Genomic DNA, 24,042 nt, shown 5'->3' with positions numbered 1-24,042 from the left:
TAATTTTTTCTTATGAAAAATAAAAGTTCGTCCTAAAATTTGGTCATCCTAGCTGCAAAATTGGCCGCTCTACAGCTGTTTTAAAATTTAGCGGCTGGCCGCTAAAAAGCGGCTAAGGAGCGGTCTGACTGCTATGACTAGAAAAAGTATTTTTCTCTAAAAATACACATGAACCACCAGAAAAAATTTTTACGTCTTTATCTGTACCAGGAGCCGAGATAGAGGGGTGGTCAATATGACCCCCCCCCCCCCCCGATCTATTAAGGTGGGAATAGGGACCCGATCTGTAAGGGTTAAGGCCTTTTACGATATGGCTTCCAAACCGATTAATATCTGCTGTATTAGAACTACTTCTAAGTCAAATTGAAAAATCATTTATTACATAGTACATACTAAAGCCAGTTTTCTACAAATATTAACATAAAATTCATGATACTAATTCCAGTTTTGCTATACCAGGCCTTAGTCCCCTTTAGGCTAACAAATCTGGTTTAATCTATCAGCGGACAGTTGTCTATAATACGATAATAGTTATTTCTCGCATCGTATTATAAACGGCTTTCCGGGGATATAAAATGTACAATTATAAGATTAAAAACAGTCTTTTTAGCCCCGAGATGCCAAAGGCACTGGCTAAAAAAATCTGGTTTAATCTTATGATTGTACATTTTTACGATCGTAGAAAACTGGTTGTAATACGGTTCTAGACATAGTTTTTTCGTATGGATGAGAACCGGTTCCTATCCACCAGATTCGAATGAATACGAGAAAACACTATTAATGCGATCATTATCTTTAAAATGCCACAAACCTAAACATTTATTGATTGACTGAAATGAATTTAAATGAGACTTTAAATTTACAAGAAAGTAAAAAAAACAAAGTAATGAAGCAAAATAAAAAGCAAAAATATATAGATTACCCCCAACTATCCTTTTAAATTCCTTCAAAAAATGCTTAGAATTCACTAGGTCCTTGATTTCAGATATGGCCTTTAAAAAAAATACAGGGATCTAAAGGGATAAGACAATGGCCGATAAATTGATGTACATCCCCTATGATGGAACACAAAATTACATCTTCTGAATATCAAAAATAGTGGTTGAAACATTTGAACACTCAACTTAATAAACCAACCAATTAAAATTCAGTAAAAGCCCCCAAAATTGTTTATAACAAATACAAAAACGGTATTATAAAACTTTGGGAACTAGTGTATTAAACAGTTCAGCGTCTCCTCTCTCTCTCTCTCTCTGATAAAAAATTAAGTTTTCCAAGGGTAACAACACTTTCACCAATTGATGAAGTCATGACCAGGGCAAAAATTGTCGCCAATTAAGTTTGCTAACATGGATATCATTTATTGGCCAGATCGTTCATCTAGCAAGATGGGAGACAATGGGGCTTAAAGGGGAGGGTCGTCCTTTGAATCATTGTTCTAAAAATCAGATTAATAGAATATTTATATAGTGAAAAACGCACACGGACTTTCTAGTAACGATTATCGCTTTGTTTCTAAACTATTACAGGAATCGTCATCCAAAGTTTAAAATCTGTAGGACAATTCTAACATACCTAAATTAAAGAAAAGAGCTAACCACGACAAACGGACGGACGTACATACTCCAATTATAAAAAAAAGCCCCGCCCCCCTTTTATTTACGGACAATTCTCAATTTTTCTGATGTCATTAAAGATTTATGAAAATTACCGGAATATGTAATACCAGCGGCTACGCCCCTAGAGGCCTCTCTATTTTTGGGGAGGGGGGGGGGGGCATGATTTTTGTCAGGAGGCAGGTGGGGGGGGGAGGGGGATTCACCATGCCCCTTTTCAATTTTAGTATAAAAAATATATTTCGGGAAAATTTTATTTCTAGGGACGATTTTTCTTCATAAGTTATATACCTTTAAATGTATTGCATTAGTTAATAAATTCTATTCTATTCTATTCTATTCTATTCCTTTCCAGGACCTATGAGAAGCTATGAAGAATTATATCGATTCAGCCGTGCGCGAGATCCTTCATGACAGACAGAAGGACAGACAGACATACACAGATCTTGTTACTTTTTACATAAACTAGTGGCTTTGCCCTTAGCCTCTAGGGGCTTTGTCCCAAGAGGTAATTTAAATAAAATTAAGTACCTCTGGTGCTGCCACTACCACATTTTAATAAGAAAAAAAAATAAAAACAAAAAAAAATAAATAAATAAATTTATAAACATTTTAATTGTCTGCCTAAAAAATTGGGGGGGGGGGAGGAATTATATTTTTGGTGGGTTGGGGGTGTTCCAAGCCCCAAAAAAATAGCCTAAAACCACCACAGGACCAGTAGGTATATTCCCTGAAGAGTAGAATCCGAACGGTTCAGTGGTTACTGAGATCTCAAGGGACGGACAGACAGACAGACAGACGGACAGACATCAAGCTACTATGTAGTATAGATATACATCCTGATAAAATCTGTCCTTGTCTTGAAAGTTGGTAATTTACAACATAAAAAAAAAAGAAAATGTCCGTGCTTTAGATGATCTGACCAGGAATCTTAAGATAAGGGATAAGACAATAGCTGATAAATTAATGTACACAAAATTACCCCTTATATACTATTAGTGGTGAAAAGGATTGGACACTATTAAGCCAATGAATAAGAAAATGTTATAAAACTTTTTGGAAATAAAGCAATAATCTATAAAATACTTGATAGGGGACAATGGGTTGTTTATTACACTAGTCCCTAAAGTTGTCTTTACAACTTTGGGGACTTATGTGAATTTTGATTAATTGCTTCATTAAGTTAAGTGTTCAAACGTTTCAACCACTAATTGTAATCTTCAGAAGGGATAATTTTGTTTATCATCTTTGAGAATGTACATTAATTTATCAGCCATTGTCTTATCCCTTTGATCCCTGGTTTTTTTAGTGTCCTCAAAACTATTCATACAATTTCAAACACACACACGTGCGCGCGCTCACAAGTACACACACGCGCACGCACCACCACCCAAATTCTTCAGTACTAGGTCAAGTAGGACCATAAACCAGTAGTCACTTTCTATTTTTAACCTGGTGAATTACCAAAAAAAACGAAATAGAGAGAAATTACTAGGATTCAAGTACTCGGACCTAAAATCAGTTTTGTGGCGTTTGTCATCATGAACACATTTAGCTTTGTAAGTATTACTATAGTTACATCCAGAGAAAGAGGGAGGACTATAGGCTGTTCATTACACTAGTCCTCAAAGTTTTATAATAACGTTTTCTTATTACTTGATATACCTTCATATGTTATAATTTTGGTAAATTTCAGGTTTATATCGACACACTAGAATTGAAATTTTGTTAAATCTTTAAAATTGAGATGATACAAAAGCTTTAAAAAAAGTTTTTTTTTGGCAGATTTTAAAACTTTGCAGTGTTTGTACCAGTAAAAAAATATTTTGCATGGGTCTATCTATCTATCTATCTATCTATCTATCTATCTATCTATCTATCTATCTATCTATCTATCTATCTTTCTATCTTTCTATCTATCTATCTATCTATCTATCTATCTATCTTTCTATCTATCTATCTATATATATCCTAATTATATTGTAAAAGGATGTTTTTTTGTCTGTCTGTTTGTACCAAAGAATCCCGGTACTGCTGAACATATAGGCTTCTCCTTTACAGTGTTGCTTATCATAGGTCCCAAGAAGGTTTATAGCCATTTTATCGGAGGGTACAACTACCCTCCAAAGAGAAATCTCCCCTAGAAAATTTTCCTCCCCCCCAAAAAAATATAATTACATTTTTTTTGGGGGGAGGGGGGAGGAAATTTAATCTAAAATTAGTATAAAGGATTAAATATAAAAAGTCTTTTAAGAGAAATGGATTTTCAATAACTTTGTCTTTAATTTAGCACATAAAAAAATTTGGAAAGACTGTTTATGTATCAATTTTGATGATTTTTGCCGTTCCTGTGTTTTTAATGGACATCTGAGGTGGGAAGTAATCTCTTTAATCTAATTTCATTTTTGCAAAAAATCATGTTTTACTTCACAAAAAAGAGCCCAGTGGGGTGTCGTTTTAGGGTCATACTTTATCAGAATAAATCTTCGCACTTCAGACATTTTAGATGGTTGAATAACGTTATGTTATGTTGTTGTGGACATTTAAAATTTAAATTAGTAATTTTTGCATTCATAATTTTTTTAAAAATCAATTTCTCTTTAAATACCCTTTATATATATAAAATGGACCCGTTAATTTATTCTGTATTTGGCTATAACTCTGTATATGTTAGTTAGCCAAAAAAGTATATAATAGTTATTTTGCACATTGTATTATAAACAGCTTTCTGCGGATATAACATGTACAATTAAAAGATTAAAACCAGTTTTTTTAACTCCAAGATGCCGAAGGCATGGGCTAAATAACTGATTTTAATCATATTATTGTAGATTTTTATATTCTTAGAAAACTGGATATAATACAATGATAGACATAGTTTTTTTGTATGGATGAGAACCAGCTCTAATCCACTGGATATTAATCAGTTTCGAATGAATACGATAAAATTAAAAAGAAAATATTTAAGGTTTGTTTGATGCTATATGTTGGAGAAGGCTTATATGTTGGAGGATGCTTATCCAAATTTATAGGTGAGATTTTATTGTCAGGGGGTTGGGAATTGCGCTGTTTTTAATACTAGTCCCAAAAGTCTTATAATAACATTTTCTTATTTGTTGACTTAACAACCTTTGGAACTTATTGAATTTTGATTTTTTGGTTTATTTAGTTGAGTGTCCAAACGTTTCCACTACTAATTGTATTCAACAGACGGGTATAATTTTGTGTATAATCATTGGCAATGTAAATCAATTTATCTGCTATTGTCTTATCCCTTTAGATCCCTGTTTTATTGTGGTTTCTCTCGAATTATTCTTACCCAAACCCCTATTTATAAAATGAATTGTTTTCTTTTTTGCCTAACCCATGTGGATGGCTTGACCCTGCAGGGCTCAAATCTAAAAACTAACCCTCCTGGCTGTCCTGCCTCTAATAAAACCTTACCTAAAAACAAAACACCCCATTTAAATAAGCCCAAAATGTAATCTGTATAAAAAGGTAACAGGATCTTTGTCTGTACTTAAGAATCTCACTATCACCCCTCCCCCTCCTCCCAAATCCTTACCTAAATCATCCTAAAATAGTTCTTCATTGCACCGTATTATAGACAGCTTTCCTTAGGTATTGAAATGAAAAAAAAATAGAAGATTGAAAATAATTTTGTTAGCCCTGAGGGGCCAAAGGCCTGGTCTATAAAAAACTGGTATTTATTTATGGTTTTTTTTTATTTTGATGTTCATAGAAAATTGTCTGTAATACAATACTATACAAGATTTCTAATCCAACAGATATTATAAGCCATACTGGAAATATATTTAAAGATAAAAATATGTGCAGGGAAAAATGCCAGAAGGGTTGGGCCGGATATCCGGCCAGATACCGGATACTGAAACTATCCAGATACCAGATTTTGAATGTCGGATATCCGGTTATCTGGCAGGATATCTGGTAATTTGCCGGACATCCGTCGTTGGCTAGATATCCAGCAGGATGCCGGATATCCGGCATAGGGAATACGCAGGATATCCGGTATCTGGCCAAAAAGTATCCTGCCCAACCATAATTGACAGAATAAAAAATTCTGATAAACTTTGGTTACATCTTTTGTTTAGACATTGAAGAAGATGATAACGGATTAGAAAATGGTAGCAGATATAATAATGTGGATCCGAGTAAGCAATTTTATACAACCAAAGCTGTAAATAGAAATGTCTATAAGAAATTTATTTTTAAAAGCCAAGCTTTTCTATAAGAGGGTCGGTCCGTCAGTCTGTCCATCCGTCCAGAACTGAATGTTTTTTTTCAATTAAGGCAATGTCCTCTCCCTACCTACTTACAATGCTCTTTAAGCTTATAACATTATTTCCAATCGACGTAGAATTAACCAACTCAAAAGTCAAATGAATAGACAATTATGAATTTTATTCAAATGTACAAGGCCTCTTTTTAAAAGCAAAGCTTTTCTATAATTAGAGTCGGTCCGTCAGTCTGTCCATCCATCCAGAACCAATTTTTTTTTTGTTAATTAAGGTATATTAAAATTTATCTCAAACTTTGCATAGTGATTCCTGTAGTAGTTAGGTATGATTTTAAAAGCATAGCAACTCTATTATCGTTACCAGAATGCCATTACGTCCATTTAAAACACATTGATTTGTTAACAACAGCTGAAAACACAGGTTTCGTGATTTTTTTTCAAATTAATTTTGTTGTTGGTATATATAACCAGTTTTCTACTACTATACAATGTACAATGTATGTATAATTAAGGATAGTCCGGTTAGATAACAGTAAGCTTTTTTCTTAAATTTAGTCAGGTTAGAATTGTCCTATCAATTTCAAACTTGGCATAGTGATTCCTGTATTAGTTAGGTACGATTTGGAAAGAGTAGAAACTTTAAAATCGTTAACAGAATGTACTTATGTTCATTTAAAACATGACGATATTTAACATATTTGACACTAAATTTTCATATCTTATGAATATCTGATTTTTGGAATACTGATTCCTATTACAACAAGGTACAATATTATAAGCAAAGCATCTCTATAATGTCTTAAGCTGTATCAAGTAGTTTTGCAACAAATTTACTAACAATTTTGTTTAGACTTATGCATCTATATTCTGCTTATTCTGTTTTGACACTCTACAGTGTTAATGTTGGTTTGTCCTACCTTTACAGAGCTTTGTTTTTATTGATGTTGTCATCCTTGTTTATTTCTTTAAATTACAAATCATTTTGTTTAGATTTATTAGAAATAATAAATTTTTATGTGATATAATTATTCTATTAATTTGTTTTTTTTGGAAAACTGATTCCTATTACAACAAGGTATAAAGTCAATTAAAAATCATTTTGTTCAGATTTACTAGAAGCAATAAATTTTTATGTGATATAATATAATTATGATATTTATTTGACTTTTGGAATATTGATTCCTATTACAATAAGGTAAGATGTTAATCAAAAATCATTTTGTTTAGATTTATTAGAAGCAGTAAAAACAGGATCTACTGATGAAGTTATCAAGTTATTGGATGCTGGAGTCAATATTGAAGAGAAAAATCATTTTGGTGGGCTTTAATCATTGGATTCATCTAAAGGGATAAGACAATGACCGATAAATTGATGTACATTAGGGTGGGTCGATTTTGGACATTTTTTTTCTGAGGCCAAAGCGGGGATCTGCAACTGATTTGTATGAGTATAATACACCTCTGGAAGATTAAAGGGCGAATATAGGTTTGATATGATATGGGCTTATTTCAAGCGTGCAATTATATAGATTATAAGTAACTTAAAGACATTGACATATTTAACTGTATAAGTCCGTTTCTAGCCTAAAACCAAACTGATTCGTTGATATAATTACGCCATTTCGCGTAACTTGTGTGGTTCCCTAAGAAATCCAAACATCCCTGCATCACACAAGGCTGTGTCGGAAGGTTGTATTATAAAGCTTTTGTTCAATCATAGTCATAATGAAGACGAAAGGAATGGGAAAAAAAAGGATGCTGCAACTTTTACTTTTGATCAAATAAATTTTTCATAACATAATTTTGTAAAAGTACATTGAAAAAAAGGGAGGGCTGAAAACTAACTTTAAAAAAATATTTCAAAATTAAAATATTATGTTTGTTTGCTAAAAGTTGCATCATGTTTGTGTCTTTACCCAGGCTACAAAGGGTAAATATATTTTACATATTATATATTTTTATATAAATAAATTGTATTCATCATGAATAAATCTAAAATCTTAGTAGAGAAAATAAATTTAAAAACTTAATATTTATCTTTATGATGCACTATAAAGCAAAATTTTTGACGCTATTTAAAATTTGAATAAAATACTATATAATTAAATAAAATAAACATTTTAATTATCATTTAAGATGCATGCCAATGAAATAATCAATTAAACTTAAGAAAACTAGTCAAAAAAAAGTCTTGTAAAGGGCTAAAATAAACGATTTTGTAGGCCATCTCATTTATTATATGTTGAAGAAAACACGAAAATTGTAAAATCTACTTAAGGATTTTTTTGAATTTTTAAATTTAACATAGATATTCTAAAACTATGCAATGGCACCTTTGATATAAGCTCATATCATATCAAACCTATATTCGCCCTTTAAAACCACTGACGACCAGACATTCAATTGTATAGCTATTTGTAAATGGGAGTCAAAAATTTATTGAATCAGAACTATGGCTTCATGGTGCTCCCAGGAAAGGTATTGAGGAGTAGAATCAGGAACTTTGGACCGTTTCAAAAAATCTCGTTTCTAGCCTGAGAAAATCTAAAAAAACCTCTACAAATTGGACAATTCTCAATAAACCTTTAAAAAATGTGTTTTTTTTAGTGATTTCTAAGGCTAGGAACGAGATATTTTGAAACGGACAAAAGTTCCTGATTCAGCTCCTCAAGGCCTTTCCTGGGAGTACCATGAAGCTATAGTTCTGATTCAAAAAAATTTTTGAATGTCGTCTTTGCATATTAATAAGTAATCAAATATATTTTTTAGTGGTCTCGTTCTAAAACTCAATCTTTTAAAATTCTTTTTCGGTCAGAAATGTTTTAAAGGTTAATTTTATCTGTTGCATATCCCCTCTTTGTCTAATTCCAATATGAACCCGCCCTAATGTACATCCCCAACCATGATATGTATGATTATACTTCAGTAGATTAAAATTAGTGTTTAAAACGTTTAGACACTCAACTTAATGATCCAACCAATCAAATTACTAAAGTCCCCAAAGTTGTTAAGCCAACAAATGAGAAAATGTTATTATAGGACTAGTGTAATAAACAGCCCATTGCCCCCCCCCCCCTCTCTCTCTCTTTGGGATTGATTAGTATAATACAAAAACACATAAATTTCTAGACATATTTATTAACAATTTGTTCTGTATATAAGAGGCTTTTAAAGTGATCTCAAAGCAAGTTTTAAAAATTTGATATATATTTGGAATTACTTAGTTATTTAGAATTATGACAACAAATTTGCTAAATTTGTTATAAAAAGTGCCTTAAAACTTCTATTTTTAAATTTGCTACAGTACCCAAAAAAATTAACTTACACAATTATGTGTTAAACAAACTTTTAGATTTGTTGGCACAGATTTCTCTTAAGCCTTACAGCTTGGGCTCCAATTCCCACATTAATAGATTGGGGGGGGGGGGGGGAGGGTCATATTGACCCCCCCTCTATCTCGGTTCCTGTTACAGTTATGGTGGTTTATGTGTATTTTTAAAGAAAATTACTTTTTCTTGTCATAGCGGTCAGACCGCTCCTTAGCCGCTAAATATTAAAACAGCCATAGAGCGGCCAATTTAAAAGCTGGGATCACCAAATTTTAGGACGAACTTTTATTTTTTATAACAAAAAAATTACTTTTTCTGACCATCGCCAAAAAACGGCAAATAATGGAAACTGCTATTTTCGGCGGTTACGGCAGTAAAACGGCGGTTAGCAGCACCAATTAATATTTTTATCTGTTTCTGATCACAATAAAAGACTACATAAAAAATTTTGTTGGTCTAAAGCTGTTTTAAAATTCGGCAGCTGGCAGCTTAAAAAAAGCAAAATTACAGGTAGAAAATAGAAAATCGGTCAAAAATAGGTCAAGGAGTGGTCAAACAGTCATGACCTTACTACTCACGGAAGTTTATTATTGCTCAAGGATGTACTACAAAAGTTTTTAGGTCTCTAGCTGTAATAGAAGCCACTATATACATGATGTAAGTTTATAGTAAAAGCGGGACAAAAATTGGTCATAAAATCGGTGAGGAAGCGGTCAAACGGTCATAACACCACTATTCTCAGATGTTCATTGATATCCCAGTATTCACAAAAGTCATAATGAAGAAATTAAGATTTATTTGGATTTTTTTCTAATTTTGGTGCCACCTAACCAACTTTGACCGGATGCCACGACCGACACAGACCAGATATCCTTATAAGACCAACTCTTGCCGATGTATAATTACTAAACTTAAAAAGTCATGAAGTCACAACTCTCAATATGACCCCCCCCCTCCAATCTGTAAGGTTTAACACAGATAAAGTTAATAAGATTTATACTTGTAAAATAAGAGATAAATTTCTGTTTTTAATACTGATAAAATCAATTTTGCTAGTTTTTGTCAACTGAAAAAGTTGCAAACAAGGTTCAAAAATGTTGGACCAAATGACTAAAAAGATATTTCTCACCTTATTTTAGTGCAACTAATATAACAGGCAATCAGAACAAATGTAGAATAATGTATTATGGAAACACAACTAAGGGGGCCCTGAAATGGTTTTAGAGAGATGTAGTGTTAGTAATGCACAGTAAAATTCAGTAAAATTTTTGTTATCAATGTTGTGTTAAAGTACCTCAATAAAATGATCCTTAGAACAAGAAGAAACTGGTGGTAGATGTATCATTTTATAAGTAAAAATATAGATATCAAATTTAAATCTTTTGATTGTGGAATTGTAAAAATATGATATGTATAGTCTAAATATTTTTAAAAGTTTTTCATTGATATTATAAATACCAAAGAAGACCATTAGAGCCCCATTAAATCCACAAGCAATCAATTGGGCTGTGAGGTGAAAGGGCTTATATTTTTACAATTCCACAATCAAAAGATTTAATAACATCTATAAGGATCATTTTATTGAGGCACTTTGACACAACATTGACAACAAAAATTATACTGAATTTATCTGTAATACTAATACTCTCTAATACTAATACTGTCTAAAGCCATTTGAGTTGTGTTTCCATAATAGTTGTGTTTCCATAATACATTATTCTATACTTGTTCTGATTGCCTGTTATGTTAGGTGCACTAAAAAAAGCTGAGAAATGTCTTTTTAGTCATTTGGTCAAACATTTTTAAACCTTAATTGCAACTTTTTCAGTTGCCAATAAGCAAAATTGATAACAACAGTATGAAAAGCAGAAATATCTCTATTTTTTAAGTATGAATTTTATTAACTCCATCTGTGTTAAGAGAAATGCCAACAAATCTAAAAGTTTGTTTTACACATAATTGTGTAAGTTAATTTTTTTGGGTACTGTAGCAAATTTAAAAATAGAAGTTTTAAGGCACTTTTTATATCAAATTTAGCAAAATTTTTGTCATAATTTTAAATAATTAAGAAATTCCAAATATATATCAAATTTTTTTAAATTGCTTCGTGATCACTTTAATAGTCAGCTTAACTGTTAGAAAAAATAGAGAACTATGTCAAAAAGTTTAGTTTTAGCTATAGAATGAAAAAAAAGACAATTAACTGCACATTTATATAGTCTGGAAATTTTTTCCCCAATCTTGGATATAATAAAAATCGGCGGAAAAAGCCGTTTTTTAAGGAAACAATAGAAAGTTTTGCCCTATCTTTGAGATTATATGAATGATATGATGTTAATGTTTGATAATCTGATGAGAAATTTTCAAATTTACGGTCTCTATCAATATAGCTCGTTCTGAATGCACATAAAAACCTTGTCTACATCAGATTATTTTGTTGGCCTACAATGCCAGTTCTTATTTTGTCTGGATTAAGTATCTATCTGTAGATACCTATATATCTTTCTATCTATATATCTAACTATCTCTCTATCTATCTTACTATCTTTCAATTTATAAATATCTATCTCTCTACATATATATTTTTGTATATCTATTACTGTACTCAGAACAAAAAAATATACAATGTATCTAAAATATTTATATCTAGGAAGAACAAGTCTTATGGTTGCAGCAGAGAAAGGAAACACAGAAGTAGTCAGAATACTTCTAGAACATGGAGCTCATGTGAACAATAAAGATAATTTTGGTTAGTTACATAATATTATTATACTACAATTATATAATGTATCTTTAGTATATTCTATCTATCTATCTATAGTCTATAGTCTAAAATATTTATATCTAGGAAGAACAAGTCTTATGGTTGCAGCACAGTATGGAAACACAGAAGTAGTCAGAATACTTTTAGATCATGGAGCCAATGTGAATCATAAAGATAATTTATTTGGTTAGTTACATAATATTATTATACTACAATTATATAATGTATCTTTAGTATATTCTATCTATCTATCTATAGTCTATAGTCTAAAATATTTATATCTAGGAAGAACAAGTCTTATGGTTGCAGCACAGTATGGAAACACAGAAGTAGTCAGAATACTTTTAGATCATGGAGCCAATGTGAATCATAAAGATAATTTATTTGGTTAGTTACATAATATTATTATACTACAATTATATAATGTATCTTTAGTATATTCTATCTATCTATCTATAGTCTATAGTCTAAAATATTTATATCTAGGTCATACAAGTCTTATGTCTGCAGCACTGTATGGAAAAACAGAAGTAGTCAGAATACTTCTAGAACATGGAGCTCATGTGAATCATAGAGATAAAGCTGGTTAGTTACATAATATTGTTTTACTATATAGTGTATCTTTAATTTATTTCATATCTTTCTCTATATCTATAACTCTACTCTAAACTAAAGAATATATATCCATCTATTTATCTCTTTACTAGCAGCTACGCCCGTAGAGGCCTCTAGGGGCACTTGAGGAGGAGAGAGTCCAATTTAATAACCCAATTTCTTACTTTAGATTTTAAAAGAAAAAGAAAAAAAAAATTTTGGGGGGGGGAAATTGTTTTTTTGGGGGGTTGAGGGTGTCCCACCCCCCAAGAAAATAGTTATGAACCTTCCTGGGACCTATAAGAAGCTACCCTGATAAGGAGAACCCATTTGGTTCAGTGGTTATATCTCTCTATTCATTTATCTTTCTTTATAATGAACTAGCAGCTTCGCCCCTAGCCTCTAGGGGCTTTGCCACAAGAGAAAATTTTAAAGAAAAAAAGTGGTGGTGAAGCACCAATCCCTTTGTTACATGCATCAGCAAAAAAGATGTAAAGGGAATTTTTTTGTTATTTGGGGGGTTGGGGGTGTCCTGGCCACACACAAGAAAATAGCCTGAAACCATCACAGGGCCATCTAATATATTCCCTGAAGAGTAGAATCCAATTGGTTCAGTGGATACCAAGATCATGCGACTTTGTATTATACATTAAAAACTCATGAATGTATTTCTTAAAATTTGAATTAATTTTGTATTATTAATAGATTAATAGTTGCACTCTCTCTCACTCTTCCTCTCCCTTTCTATGTCTCTCCCTCCCCCCTCTCTCTCTCTCTCTCTCTCTCTCTCTCTCTCTCTCTCTCTCTCTCTCTCTCTCTCTCTCTCTCTCTCTCTCTCTCTCTCTCTCTCTCTCTCTCTCTCTCTCTCTCTCTCTCTCTCTCTCTCTCTCTCTCTCTCTCTCTCTCTCTCTCTAAAACTATGCAATATTATGACATATCAACAATATTAGCAATATTCTAATGACATTATGACTGTACGCACATATGATAAACAAAGTTTGACAGGGTAATCATCTATACATTAAATAATAATAAATATCATAGGTTGGAGAGCTCTAGATTATGCTTTATTAAATAAATATGAAGAAACAGCAGAAATACTTAGAGAACATGGTAAGCTTAATTAATAATTCTATATTTATAAGTGAAGCTATTCTAACATTTTATTTGGCTTTTTATGAATTCTTTCTATAGGTCAATTGTATTAAGTAAATCTTTGGATTAGACTCAAAAACGATAAAAAAGCTATGATATTAAAGTATACATATATATATAATTATACAGGGTGGGGCAAATAAAACCAGACATTTTCCAAACGGCCATAGCTCCAAAACCACTTGACCAATCAGGACATTTGACCCCACTATAAAGGCTTAGGTAAACCTTCTTGCCCATAAAGATCTTTGGATGATAGAGGATATCCGAGCATAAAACGTCTAAAATCTCTAATATTTCTCTATAATAGTTTGGGGGCGGGTAGCGGTGGTAATTGAGGCTGGCAGAAATTTTATTGAATAATTTAATAGTATCATACCCAATTTGCCTCTAGTTTTTAGAATTAAACTTTAAAATTGACAATTTCATATTCATTTGTTTAAAAAATAGAATTTGTCCGGTTTTATTTGCCCCACCTTGTATATACTGTAGTCTTTAGCTTGATTCTTGTATTAAAGTCTGTTAGTTTCTTATATGTTTAATTAGAACATTACATGAATTTGCCTATAACTCTGTCAAAAATACTAACAGATCTAAGATCTTTTTTGACCTAAGCTGCTGAAACAATTTCTTTACAAGCCCCATTAATCAGTTTTGATATATCTTTCTAATTTCTGCAAACACTAAAAGATATGCAAAATAAGGTATAAGGTTTTTTATATGTATGGAAACCATAAAATTGATAGAAAAATATCTTTTTTAAACTTCTCTTTAATTTTTAGAATTTAATTTTTTTAAATTAATTTTTTAAAGGGATTTATGTATTGATTATTATATAATATAACATTATTCAGATATTAATGGCATTATAAAATTTATTATTATATAATATATTATTATTCAGATATTAATGGTATTTCAACATGATTATTATATAATATAATATCATTCAGATATTAATGGTATTTCAAAATTGATTACTTGAGCTTGTAAAGAAACTGTTTCAGAAAAAAAGCCTTTGTACGTTAAAAAACATCTAATACCCTTTAGTAATATATATTTCCGTATAAATTAAAATAAAAAATATTATTTAAATTAACTTATAATCCTATTCTATAAGTTGTTATTTTTTTGATTCGTCTTTATCTACTAAACAAGATTAGTTACAAAATTTAGGAAAACTTAACATTAGGATGGTTTTAGGCTATTACAGCTTATCATTTAAGTCTTACAATGATTTTAGGCTATTTCACATTAAAAAATAAATCCCTTTTGTGCATAAAGCTGGCAATTCAAATGAATAGACAATTATGAATTTTATTCAAATTTACAAGGCCTCTTTTTAAAAGCAAAGCTTTTCTATAATTAGAGTCAGTCCGTCAGTCTGTCCATCCATCCAGAACCAATTTTTTTTTGTTAATTAAGGTATATTAAAATTTATCTCAAACTTTGCATAGTGATTCCTGTAGTAGTTATGTATGATTTTAAAAGCATAGCAACTCTATTATCATTACCAGAATGCCATTACGTCCATTTAAAACACATTGATTTGTTAACAACAGCTGAAAACACAGGTTTCGTGATTTTTTTTCAAATTAATTTTGTTGTTGGTATGTTGTTTCTACTACTAAACAATGTACAATGTATGTATAATTAAGGATAGTCCGGTTAGATAACAGTAAGCTTTTTTCTTAAATTTAGTCAGGTTAGAATTGTCCTATCAATTTCAAACTTGGCATAGTGATTCCTGTATTAGTTAGGTACGATTTGAAAAGAGTAGAAACTTTAAAATCGTTAACAGAATGTACTTAAACATGACAATATTTAACATATTTGACACTAAATTTTCATATCTTATGAATATCTGATTTTTGGAATACTGATTCCTATTACAACAAGGTACAATATTATAAGCGAAGCATCTCTATAATGTCTTAAGCAGTATCAAGTAGTTTTGCAACAAATTTACTAACAATTTTGTTTAGACTTATGCATCTATATTCTGCTTATTCTGTTTTGACACTCTACAGTGTATTGTTGGTTTGTCCTACCTTTACAGAGCTTTGTTTTTATTGATGTTGTCATCCTTGTTTATTTCTTTAAATTACAAATCATTTTGTTCAGATTTATTAGAAATAATAAATTTTTATGTGATATAATTATTCTATTAATTTGTTTTTTGGAAAACTGATTCCTATTACAACAAGGTATAAAGTCAATTAAAAATCATTTTGTTCAGATTTAATAGAAGCAATAAATTTTTATGTGATATAATTATTCTATTAATTTGTTTTTTGGAAAACTGATTCCTATTACAACAAGGTATAAAGTCAATTAAAAATCATTTTGTTCAGATTTAATAGAAGCAATAAATTTTTATGTGATATAACATAATTATGATATTTATTTGACTTTTGGAATATTGATTCCTATTACAATAAGGTACGATGTTAATCAAAAATCATTTTTTTAGATTTATTAGAAGCAGTAGATACAGGATCTACTGGTGAAGTTATCAAGTTATTGAATGCTGGAGCTGATATTGAAGAGACAAATTATTATGGTGGGCTTTAATCATTGGATTCATCTAAAGGGATAAGACAATGACCAATAAATTGATTTACATCCCCAACGGATTAAAGTTTGTGGTTGAAACGTTTGTATGTACACTCAACTTAATGATCCAACCAATCAAAATTTACTAAAGTCCCCAAAGTTGTTAAGCCAACAAATGAGAAAATGTTATTATAAGACTAGTGTAATAAAAAGCCCATTCCCCCCCCTCTCTCTCTCTGTGGGATTGATTAGTATAATACAAAAACACATAAATTTCTAAATTTCTAGACATATTTTTTTTAACAATTTGTTCTGTATATAAGAGGCTTTTAAAGTGATCACAAAGCAATTTTTAAAAATTTGATATATATTTGGAATTACTTAGTTATTTAGAATTATGACAACAATTTTGCTAAATTTGTTATAAAAAGTGCCTTAAAACTTCTATTTTTAAATTTGCTACAGTACCCAAAAAATTAATTTACACAATTATGTGTTAAACAAACTTTTAGATTTGTTGGCACAGATTTCTCTTAACCCTTACAGCTCGGGCCCCAATTCCCACATTAATAGATTAGGGGGGGTCATATTGACCCCCCCCTCTATCTCGGTTCCTGTTACAGTTAGAGACATAAAATTTTTTTCTGGTGGTTTATGTGTATTTTTAAAGAAAATTACTTTTTCTAGTCATAGTAGTCAGACCGCTCCTTAGCTGCTAAATATTAAAACAGCCATAGAGCGGCCAATTTAAAAGCTGGGATCACCAAATTTTAGGACGAACTTTTATTTTATATAACAAAAAAATTACTTTTCTGACCATCGCCAAAAAACGGCAAATAATGGAAACCGCTATTTTCGGCAGTTACAGCGGTTACAGCAGTAAAACGGCGGTTAGCAGCACCAATTAATATTTTTATCTGTTTCTGATCACAATAAAAGACTACATAAAAAATTTTGTTGGTCTAAAGCTGTTTTAAAATTTGGCAGCTGGCAGCTTAAAAACAGCAAAATTACAGGTAGGAAATAGAAAATCGGTCAAGGAGTGGTCAAACGGTCATGACCTTACTACTCACGGAAGTTTATTATTGCTCAAGGATGTACTACAAATTTTTTAGGTCTGTAGCTGTAATAGAAGCCACTATATACATGATGTAAGTTTATAGTAAAAGCGGGACAAAAATTGGTCATAAAATCGGTGAGGAAGCGGTCAAACGGTCATAACACCACTATTCTCAGATGTTCATTGATATCCCAGTAATCACAAAAAAAAATTAGGTATCTATCTTAGACACAAAAGTCATAATGAAGAAATTAAGATTTATTTGGAATTTTTTCTAATTTTGGTGCCACCTAACCAACTTTGACCTGACGTCATGACTGACACAGACCAGATATCCTTATAAGACCAACTCTTGCCGATGTATAATTACTAAACTTAAAAAGTCATGAAGTCACAACTCTCTATCTTTCCTACAAAAAAAATGACATTGAAAAAACTAGAGGGGGGCGGGGGTCAATATGACCCCCCCCCCCGATCTGTAAGGTTTAACACAGATGGAGTTAATAAGATTTATACTTGTAAAATGATAGATAAATTTCTGTTTTTAATACTGATAAAATCAATTTTGCTTTTTTTGTCAACTGAAAAAGTTGCAAACAAGGTTCAAAAATGTTGGACCAAATGACTAAAAAGATATTTCTCAGCTTATTTTAGTGCAACTAACATAACAGGCAATCAGAACAAATGTAGAATAATGTATTATGGAAACACAACTAAGGGGGCCCTCAAATGGTTTTAGAGAGATGTAGTGTTAGTAATGCACAGTAAAATTCAGTAAAATTTTTGTTATCAATGTTGTGTTAAAGTACCTCCACCGGTGTCCTGGATAGGAAACAGGTTTTTTTTTGACATACGTCTCACAAGACCTATGTAGCCATCACCGGGAGACAATGACGGTTCAGTACATGACTTTCGTTAAATCACAGCTGATCATTTTTATGGATTTTTTTTGAAAATTACTTTTATACCCAAATTTTCATAGTTTTTCTCAAAAAAATCTCAATTTTCTCACATTTGCAGCTTAGTTAGCCTAAATTTACGCAAGAAAAGTATAGTAAATACAGCTGAACCTAAGGACTGTGTTATCATCAATAACAAAATCGATAAGAATCAATTGAATAATCTAAGATTTGTAGTCTAGAAATGAAATCAGAGTTATTTGAAGTCAATATTTGAATTGATGTCTAAACAGCTCTTGTAATTATCTTAAAATAAATATTTCATGTTCCTGTTGCATGCCTCATGACATATTATATTGTTAAAACATAGTGTCTGGCTGTGAAAAGACCTCCCTCTGAGGCTCCACTAATGAAGTTAATGCAAACATGCTTCAGAAATAGCAATGATTCTGTTCCATGTTTTCCTTGAAATATTAACAAGTTATCCTGGTCAACATTGGATCCTGGCTGATTTGATGTCTCAACATCAAAACAATATCTGCTTGGGGTATAACAGATGTTCATAACCAAAGTTGCCATGTTCAAAGTCCTATAATACTATATATACAAGGCTACAATTGAATATACAACCAGTCCCTGGTTCAAAAGAGCTTGCAGAAGGTTAATATAGCTGGTCTTGATTGAGTCTCTGCCCTTTGTACACACTGGTTTTCTTGACTACTGATTAAATGTCATAATGAGAAATGGTAGACACTCTTGTTCTTTGAAGCAAGAGAGTTTCAAGTGGTACAAATTGTGTTATTTAGATTAGGTAAAAGTCATAACAAGGTTTTCATAGGTGAACCTACAGAATGATTATAGATACATATTGGATTATAAGCTGGATGGATAATTTGTAAGTTAGTGTATTCAAATATTGTGTTGATATGACTCATGAATGTAAGAGCAGCTAAATGACAAAAAAGCACTTGGCTTGTAGCTTGAAGAAAATAATAGTAGCTTATGACTAGAGTGAATGTGAATGCTGGTTACATGATCATAACTGGATTTCATTCAAGTGTGTGTTTCAATGGTGACTTCAAACCCCAATTTGAAAATAAAACACAGGCAAGTTTTCTGTCCTAAGCAGATCAATACTACCCTCCATAAAAAGCTACCAGTAGTAATAGGACCTAGGAAGGTGTTAAACAGGAAGACTACAATATAGGATTAGCAAAGCAAGAATAAAGGGCAGTTTGTCTATCAAATGGTGTTAGATTTGGAATCATTGACCCACCTGACTTTAGCATATCAATCAGCAGAGTAGGCAGAAACCATGTTGAAATTCTGAGTAATAGAGAATGAGAGGACAGGAGCTCTTAGCTGAAGTAACTAAGGCAAGGGAGACCATGTAGCTAGATGCATGGCAGTCTAGGCTTTCACCCATTAAAAGATCTCTCATGACAGTAGCTGGTTCATAGGAAACCAAAGGAAGTAAAAAGTAAGAATACTTGAAATTTTATTCTGAATCTTAAGGTAATCCCTTCATATGGCAAAAGTCAAGCCACTAGTTCAATAACAAACAATTACCAGAACAGGAAATTGAAAGAAGAGTCAGAATTCTAAACTAACTTTCATCAAGATTTAAAGGCTGGGTGAACCATGTCAGCCAGCTAGAATAGAGGTCTAGCTTTACCAGGGTTGAGAGAGGTACCCTGTTTAGTGGACAGTATTATCAGGCATACTTGTTAAAGTTGAAGGACAGAGACAGTAACTTCAACGTCTTGAAACATGGTTTAACATGGTTCAAGAAGTTTAACAGGTGGATTGACAGGAGAGAAAGTTTTTGTGAAAGAAATTTGAGGGCACAAACATAATGTTGCTTAGTCAAAGGCAAAGTCAGATAGATTGAATCATGTTGAAGCCAGGTGAAAGCCTATGGAGGCCAGAAGCAGTTCTGACGTGCAAATTTATTGTTGAACATTAATTCAAAGTAAATAACTCTTACTCAATTTCTGACTACAAATCTTATTCTATTGATTCTGAAAGATCTTGTTATAGGTAATAGCCCAATCTTCAGTACAGCTGTTCCTTATTATACTTTTCTTGCCTAAATTTAGGCTAACTAAGCAGCAAATGTGAGAAAATTGAGATTTTTTGGGGGAAAAACTAAAAAATTTTGGGTAAAAAAGTAATTTTCAAAAAAATCCACAAAAATGATCAGCTGTGATTTAACGAAAGTCATGTACTGAACCGTCATCATCTCCTGGTCATGACTACATAGGTCTTGTGAGACGAATGTCAAAAAAAACCTGTTTCCTATCCAGGACACCGGTGCCTCAATAAAATGATCCTTAGAACAAGAAGAAACTGGTGGTAGATGTATCATTTTATAAGTAAAAATATAGATATCCAATTTAAATCTTTTGATTGTGGAATTGTAAAAATATAATATGTATAGTCTAAATATTTTTAAAAGTTTTTCGTTGATATTATAATTACCAAAGAAGACCATTAGAGCTCCATTAAATCCACAAGCAATCAATTACTTTAGAAAGCATCATTCAATACTCCTCTGGTCAGATTATACATATATGTTCCTGCTTTTAAATTACCCAAGGATTGAGAAAACCTTAATTGCAACTTGTCAATAAGCAAAATTGATAACAACAGTATGAAAAGCAGAAATATCTCTATTTTTTAACTCCATCTGTGTTAAGAGAAATGCCAACAAATCTAATAGTTTGTTTAGCACATAATTGTGTCAATTAGTTTTTATGGTACTGTAGCAAATTTAAAAATAGAGGTTTTAAGGCAATTTTTATATCAAATTTAGCAAAATTTTGGCATAATTCTAAATAATTAAGAAATTCCAAATATATATCAAATTTTTAAAAATTGCTTCGTGATCACTTTAATAGTCAGCTTAACTGTTAGGAAAAATAGAGAACTATGTCAAAAAGATTAGTTTTAGCTATAAAATGAAAAAAAGACAATTAACTGCACATTTATATAGTCTGGAAATTTTTTCCCTAATCTTGGATATAATAAAAATCGGTGGAAAAAGCCGTTTTTTAAGGAAACAATAGAAAGTTTTGCCCTATCTTTGAGATTATATGAATGATATGATGTTAATGTTTGATAATCTGATGAGAAATTTTCTCATTTACAGTCTCTATCAATATAGCTCGTTCTGAATGCACATAAAAACCTTGTCTACATCAGATTATTTTGTTGGCCTACAATGCCAGTTCTTATTTAGTCTGGATTAAGTATCTATCTGTAGATACCTATATATCTTTCTATCTATATATCTAACTATCTCTCTATCTATCTTACTATCTTTCAATTTATAAATATCTATCTCTCTACATATATATTTTTGTATATCTATTACTGTACTCAGAACAAAAAAATATACAATGTATCTAAAATATTTATATCTAGGAAGAACAAGTCTTATGGTTGCAGCAGAGAAAGGAAACACAGAAGTAGTCAGACTACTTCTAGAACATGGAGCTCATGTGAACAATAAAGATAATTTTGGTTAGTTACATAATATTATTATACTACAATTATATAATGTATCTTTAGTATATTCTTTCTATCTATCACTTTACACCTCTCTCTGTACATCTATAACTGTACTCTGAACTAAAGAATATATAAAGTATCTAATATATTTATATCTAGGAATAACAAGTCTTATAGTTGCAGCACGGTATGGAAACACAGAAGTAGTCAAACTACTTCTAGAACATCAAGCTGATGTCAACTATAAAGATAATGATGGTTAGTTACATAATATTATTTTACTACATAGTGTATCTTTAGTATATTCTATCTATTTATCTATTTCTGTCACCTCTCTTTTTATATCTATAACTGTACCCTGAACTAAAGAATATATAATGTAACTAATATATTTATATCTAGGAATGACAAGTCTTATGCATGCAGCAATTAAGGGAAACACAGAAGTAGTCAGACAACTTCTTGAACATGGAGCTGATGTCAACCATAAAGATATATATGGTTAGTTACATAATATTATTGAACCATATTTATATATTGTATATTTAGTATATTCTATCTATCTATCTATATATTTATCAATCTCTGCAACATCTCTCTGTATATTTATAGCTGTACTCTGAACTAAAGAATATATAATGTAACTAATATATTTATATCTAGGAAGGACAAGTCTTATGTGGGCAGCACTGTATGGAAACACAGATATTGTGAAGGTGCTTCTAGACTATGGAGCTGATGTCAACACTAAGGATGATAATGGTTAGTTACATAATATTATTATATTTTATTTGTATATCTTTAGTTACAGTATGTTCTTTCTATCTATATACATCTATCTATCTATATATCTTTTTATCTATCTATCTATCTATCTATCTATCTATCTATCTATCTATCTATATATCTATCTATCTATCTATCTATCTATCTATCTATCTATCTATCTATCTATCTATCTATCTATATATCTATCTATCTATCTATCTTTCTATCTATCTATCTATCTATCTATCTATCTATCTATCTATCTATCTATCTATCTATCTATCTATCTATCTATATATCTATCTACATATCTATCTATCTATCTATATATCTATCTATATATCTATATATCTATCTATCTATATATATATATATATATCTATCTATCTATCTACCTATCTATCTATCTATCTATTTTCTTTTCAACTCTCCATCTCTCACTCTCTCTTTTAAACTACGATATAATATTTTTACCCTCTCAAATCTGGAAACATTTTGATTCTAAATGTCTAATTCAAATATAGTTTATGCCAACTTTATAAACTAAATAAAAGTCATATTGCTGACATATTAACAATATTAATAATATTGTAATCATATTATGACTACTTGACTATTATCATTTAACTTGACAAAATTTTGACAGGGTTAATACAGTGTATTATTAAATAATCAATAAATATGATAGGGAACACGGCTCTGGATAAGGCTCTTCAAGAACATCCTTGGTACACTGAAGAAGAAAGAAAAGAAAAGAGAGAAATAGTAGAAATACTTAGAAAAAATGGTAAGTCTATTCAATAATTCTATAATTTCATATCTTTTCATTCAGATTTCTAAGAATTAAGGGTGGGGGAGGTAATTAGGGGCGGGGTTCAAGAAATGTGAAAATGTTGTTAAAAAAATCCTCACATATAGATATAGTCTTTAGTTTATTCAATAGGTGTGCAGTACAGAGGTTATGGGGCCCTTATTTCAAAATTAAGGAGGGGGAAGGGAAAATCTTGGTTAATTATAAAGGTTTTTTTGATTTGTCCTTTAAGATAACCAAGTAACTAATTTAGTTAAAAATCTTAGGGAAATTCACATAGATCCTAAAAGTTAAAATCTTTTTTAGGAGCTAAGAAGGGAAGTGAGATTGAGTAAAGTCAGAATACAACAATATAACAAGGTAAAACATTTAGATAAATTCTTTAAGAACAAAAGAGTTAGCTATATGAGTGCTCTCATTTAAAGTGCCTATCGAGCACATTGTGAAGTAAACTTTTTTTTATACCAACTTACCTATATATTTAGCTATTTACTTATCTGTATATACATCTAGTACTTGCTATTTGTTTACTTAGCTATGTCAGAAATGTATCCCTATTATAATCCTTAATTCTAAACCTATAACTGTTTAAATTTATAAGGCAGATAAGGCAGGAGATTTTTCCTTTCTATCTATAATCTATATATATATTTATTTATCTAAACATATCTTTATATATATATTTGCTTATCTACCTATCTCAAATTATCTAAAAATCA

General features: G+C 31.0%; 1 protein-coding gene across 1 annotated transcript; it reads left to right on the top strand.

Moving 5' to 3' along the window:
• The first annotated feature begins 3,095 nt into the window (after positions 1–3,095).
• LOC145307051 (uncharacterized) lies at positions 3,096–23,658 on the top strand. Its single transcript, XM_080149391.1, has 16 exons — positions 3,096–3,175; positions 4,585–4,648; positions 5,729–5,788; positions 7,102–7,191; positions 11,854–11,952; positions 12,052–12,153; positions 12,253–12,354; positions 12,454–12,552; positions 13,606–13,674; positions 16,190–16,279; positions 21,658–21,756; positions 21,904–22,002; positions 22,147–22,245; positions 22,408–22,506; positions 23,201–23,299; positions 23,630–23,658. The coding sequence occupies exons 1-16, from the start codon at positions 3,158–3,160 to the stop codon at positions 23,656–23,658; spliced, it is 1,317 nt and encodes a 438-aa protein (XP_080005517.1). The 5' UTR covers positions 3,096–3,157.
• The last annotated feature ends 384 nt before the right edge of the window (positions 23,659–24,042 follow it).

The sequence above is a fragment of the Acartia tonsa genome, chromosome 15, assembly GCF_053477335.1.
Source record: "Acartia tonsa isolate MP-2025a chromosome 15, ASM5347733v1, whole genome shotgun sequence".
In the NCBI taxonomy this organism is placed as follows: domain Eukaryota; kingdom Metazoa; phylum Arthropoda; class Copepoda; order Calanoida; family Acartiidae; genus Acartia; species Acartia tonsa.
Note: the sequence above shows the minus strand (reverse complement) of the source record. Positions and strands in the feature narration are given on the sequence as shown.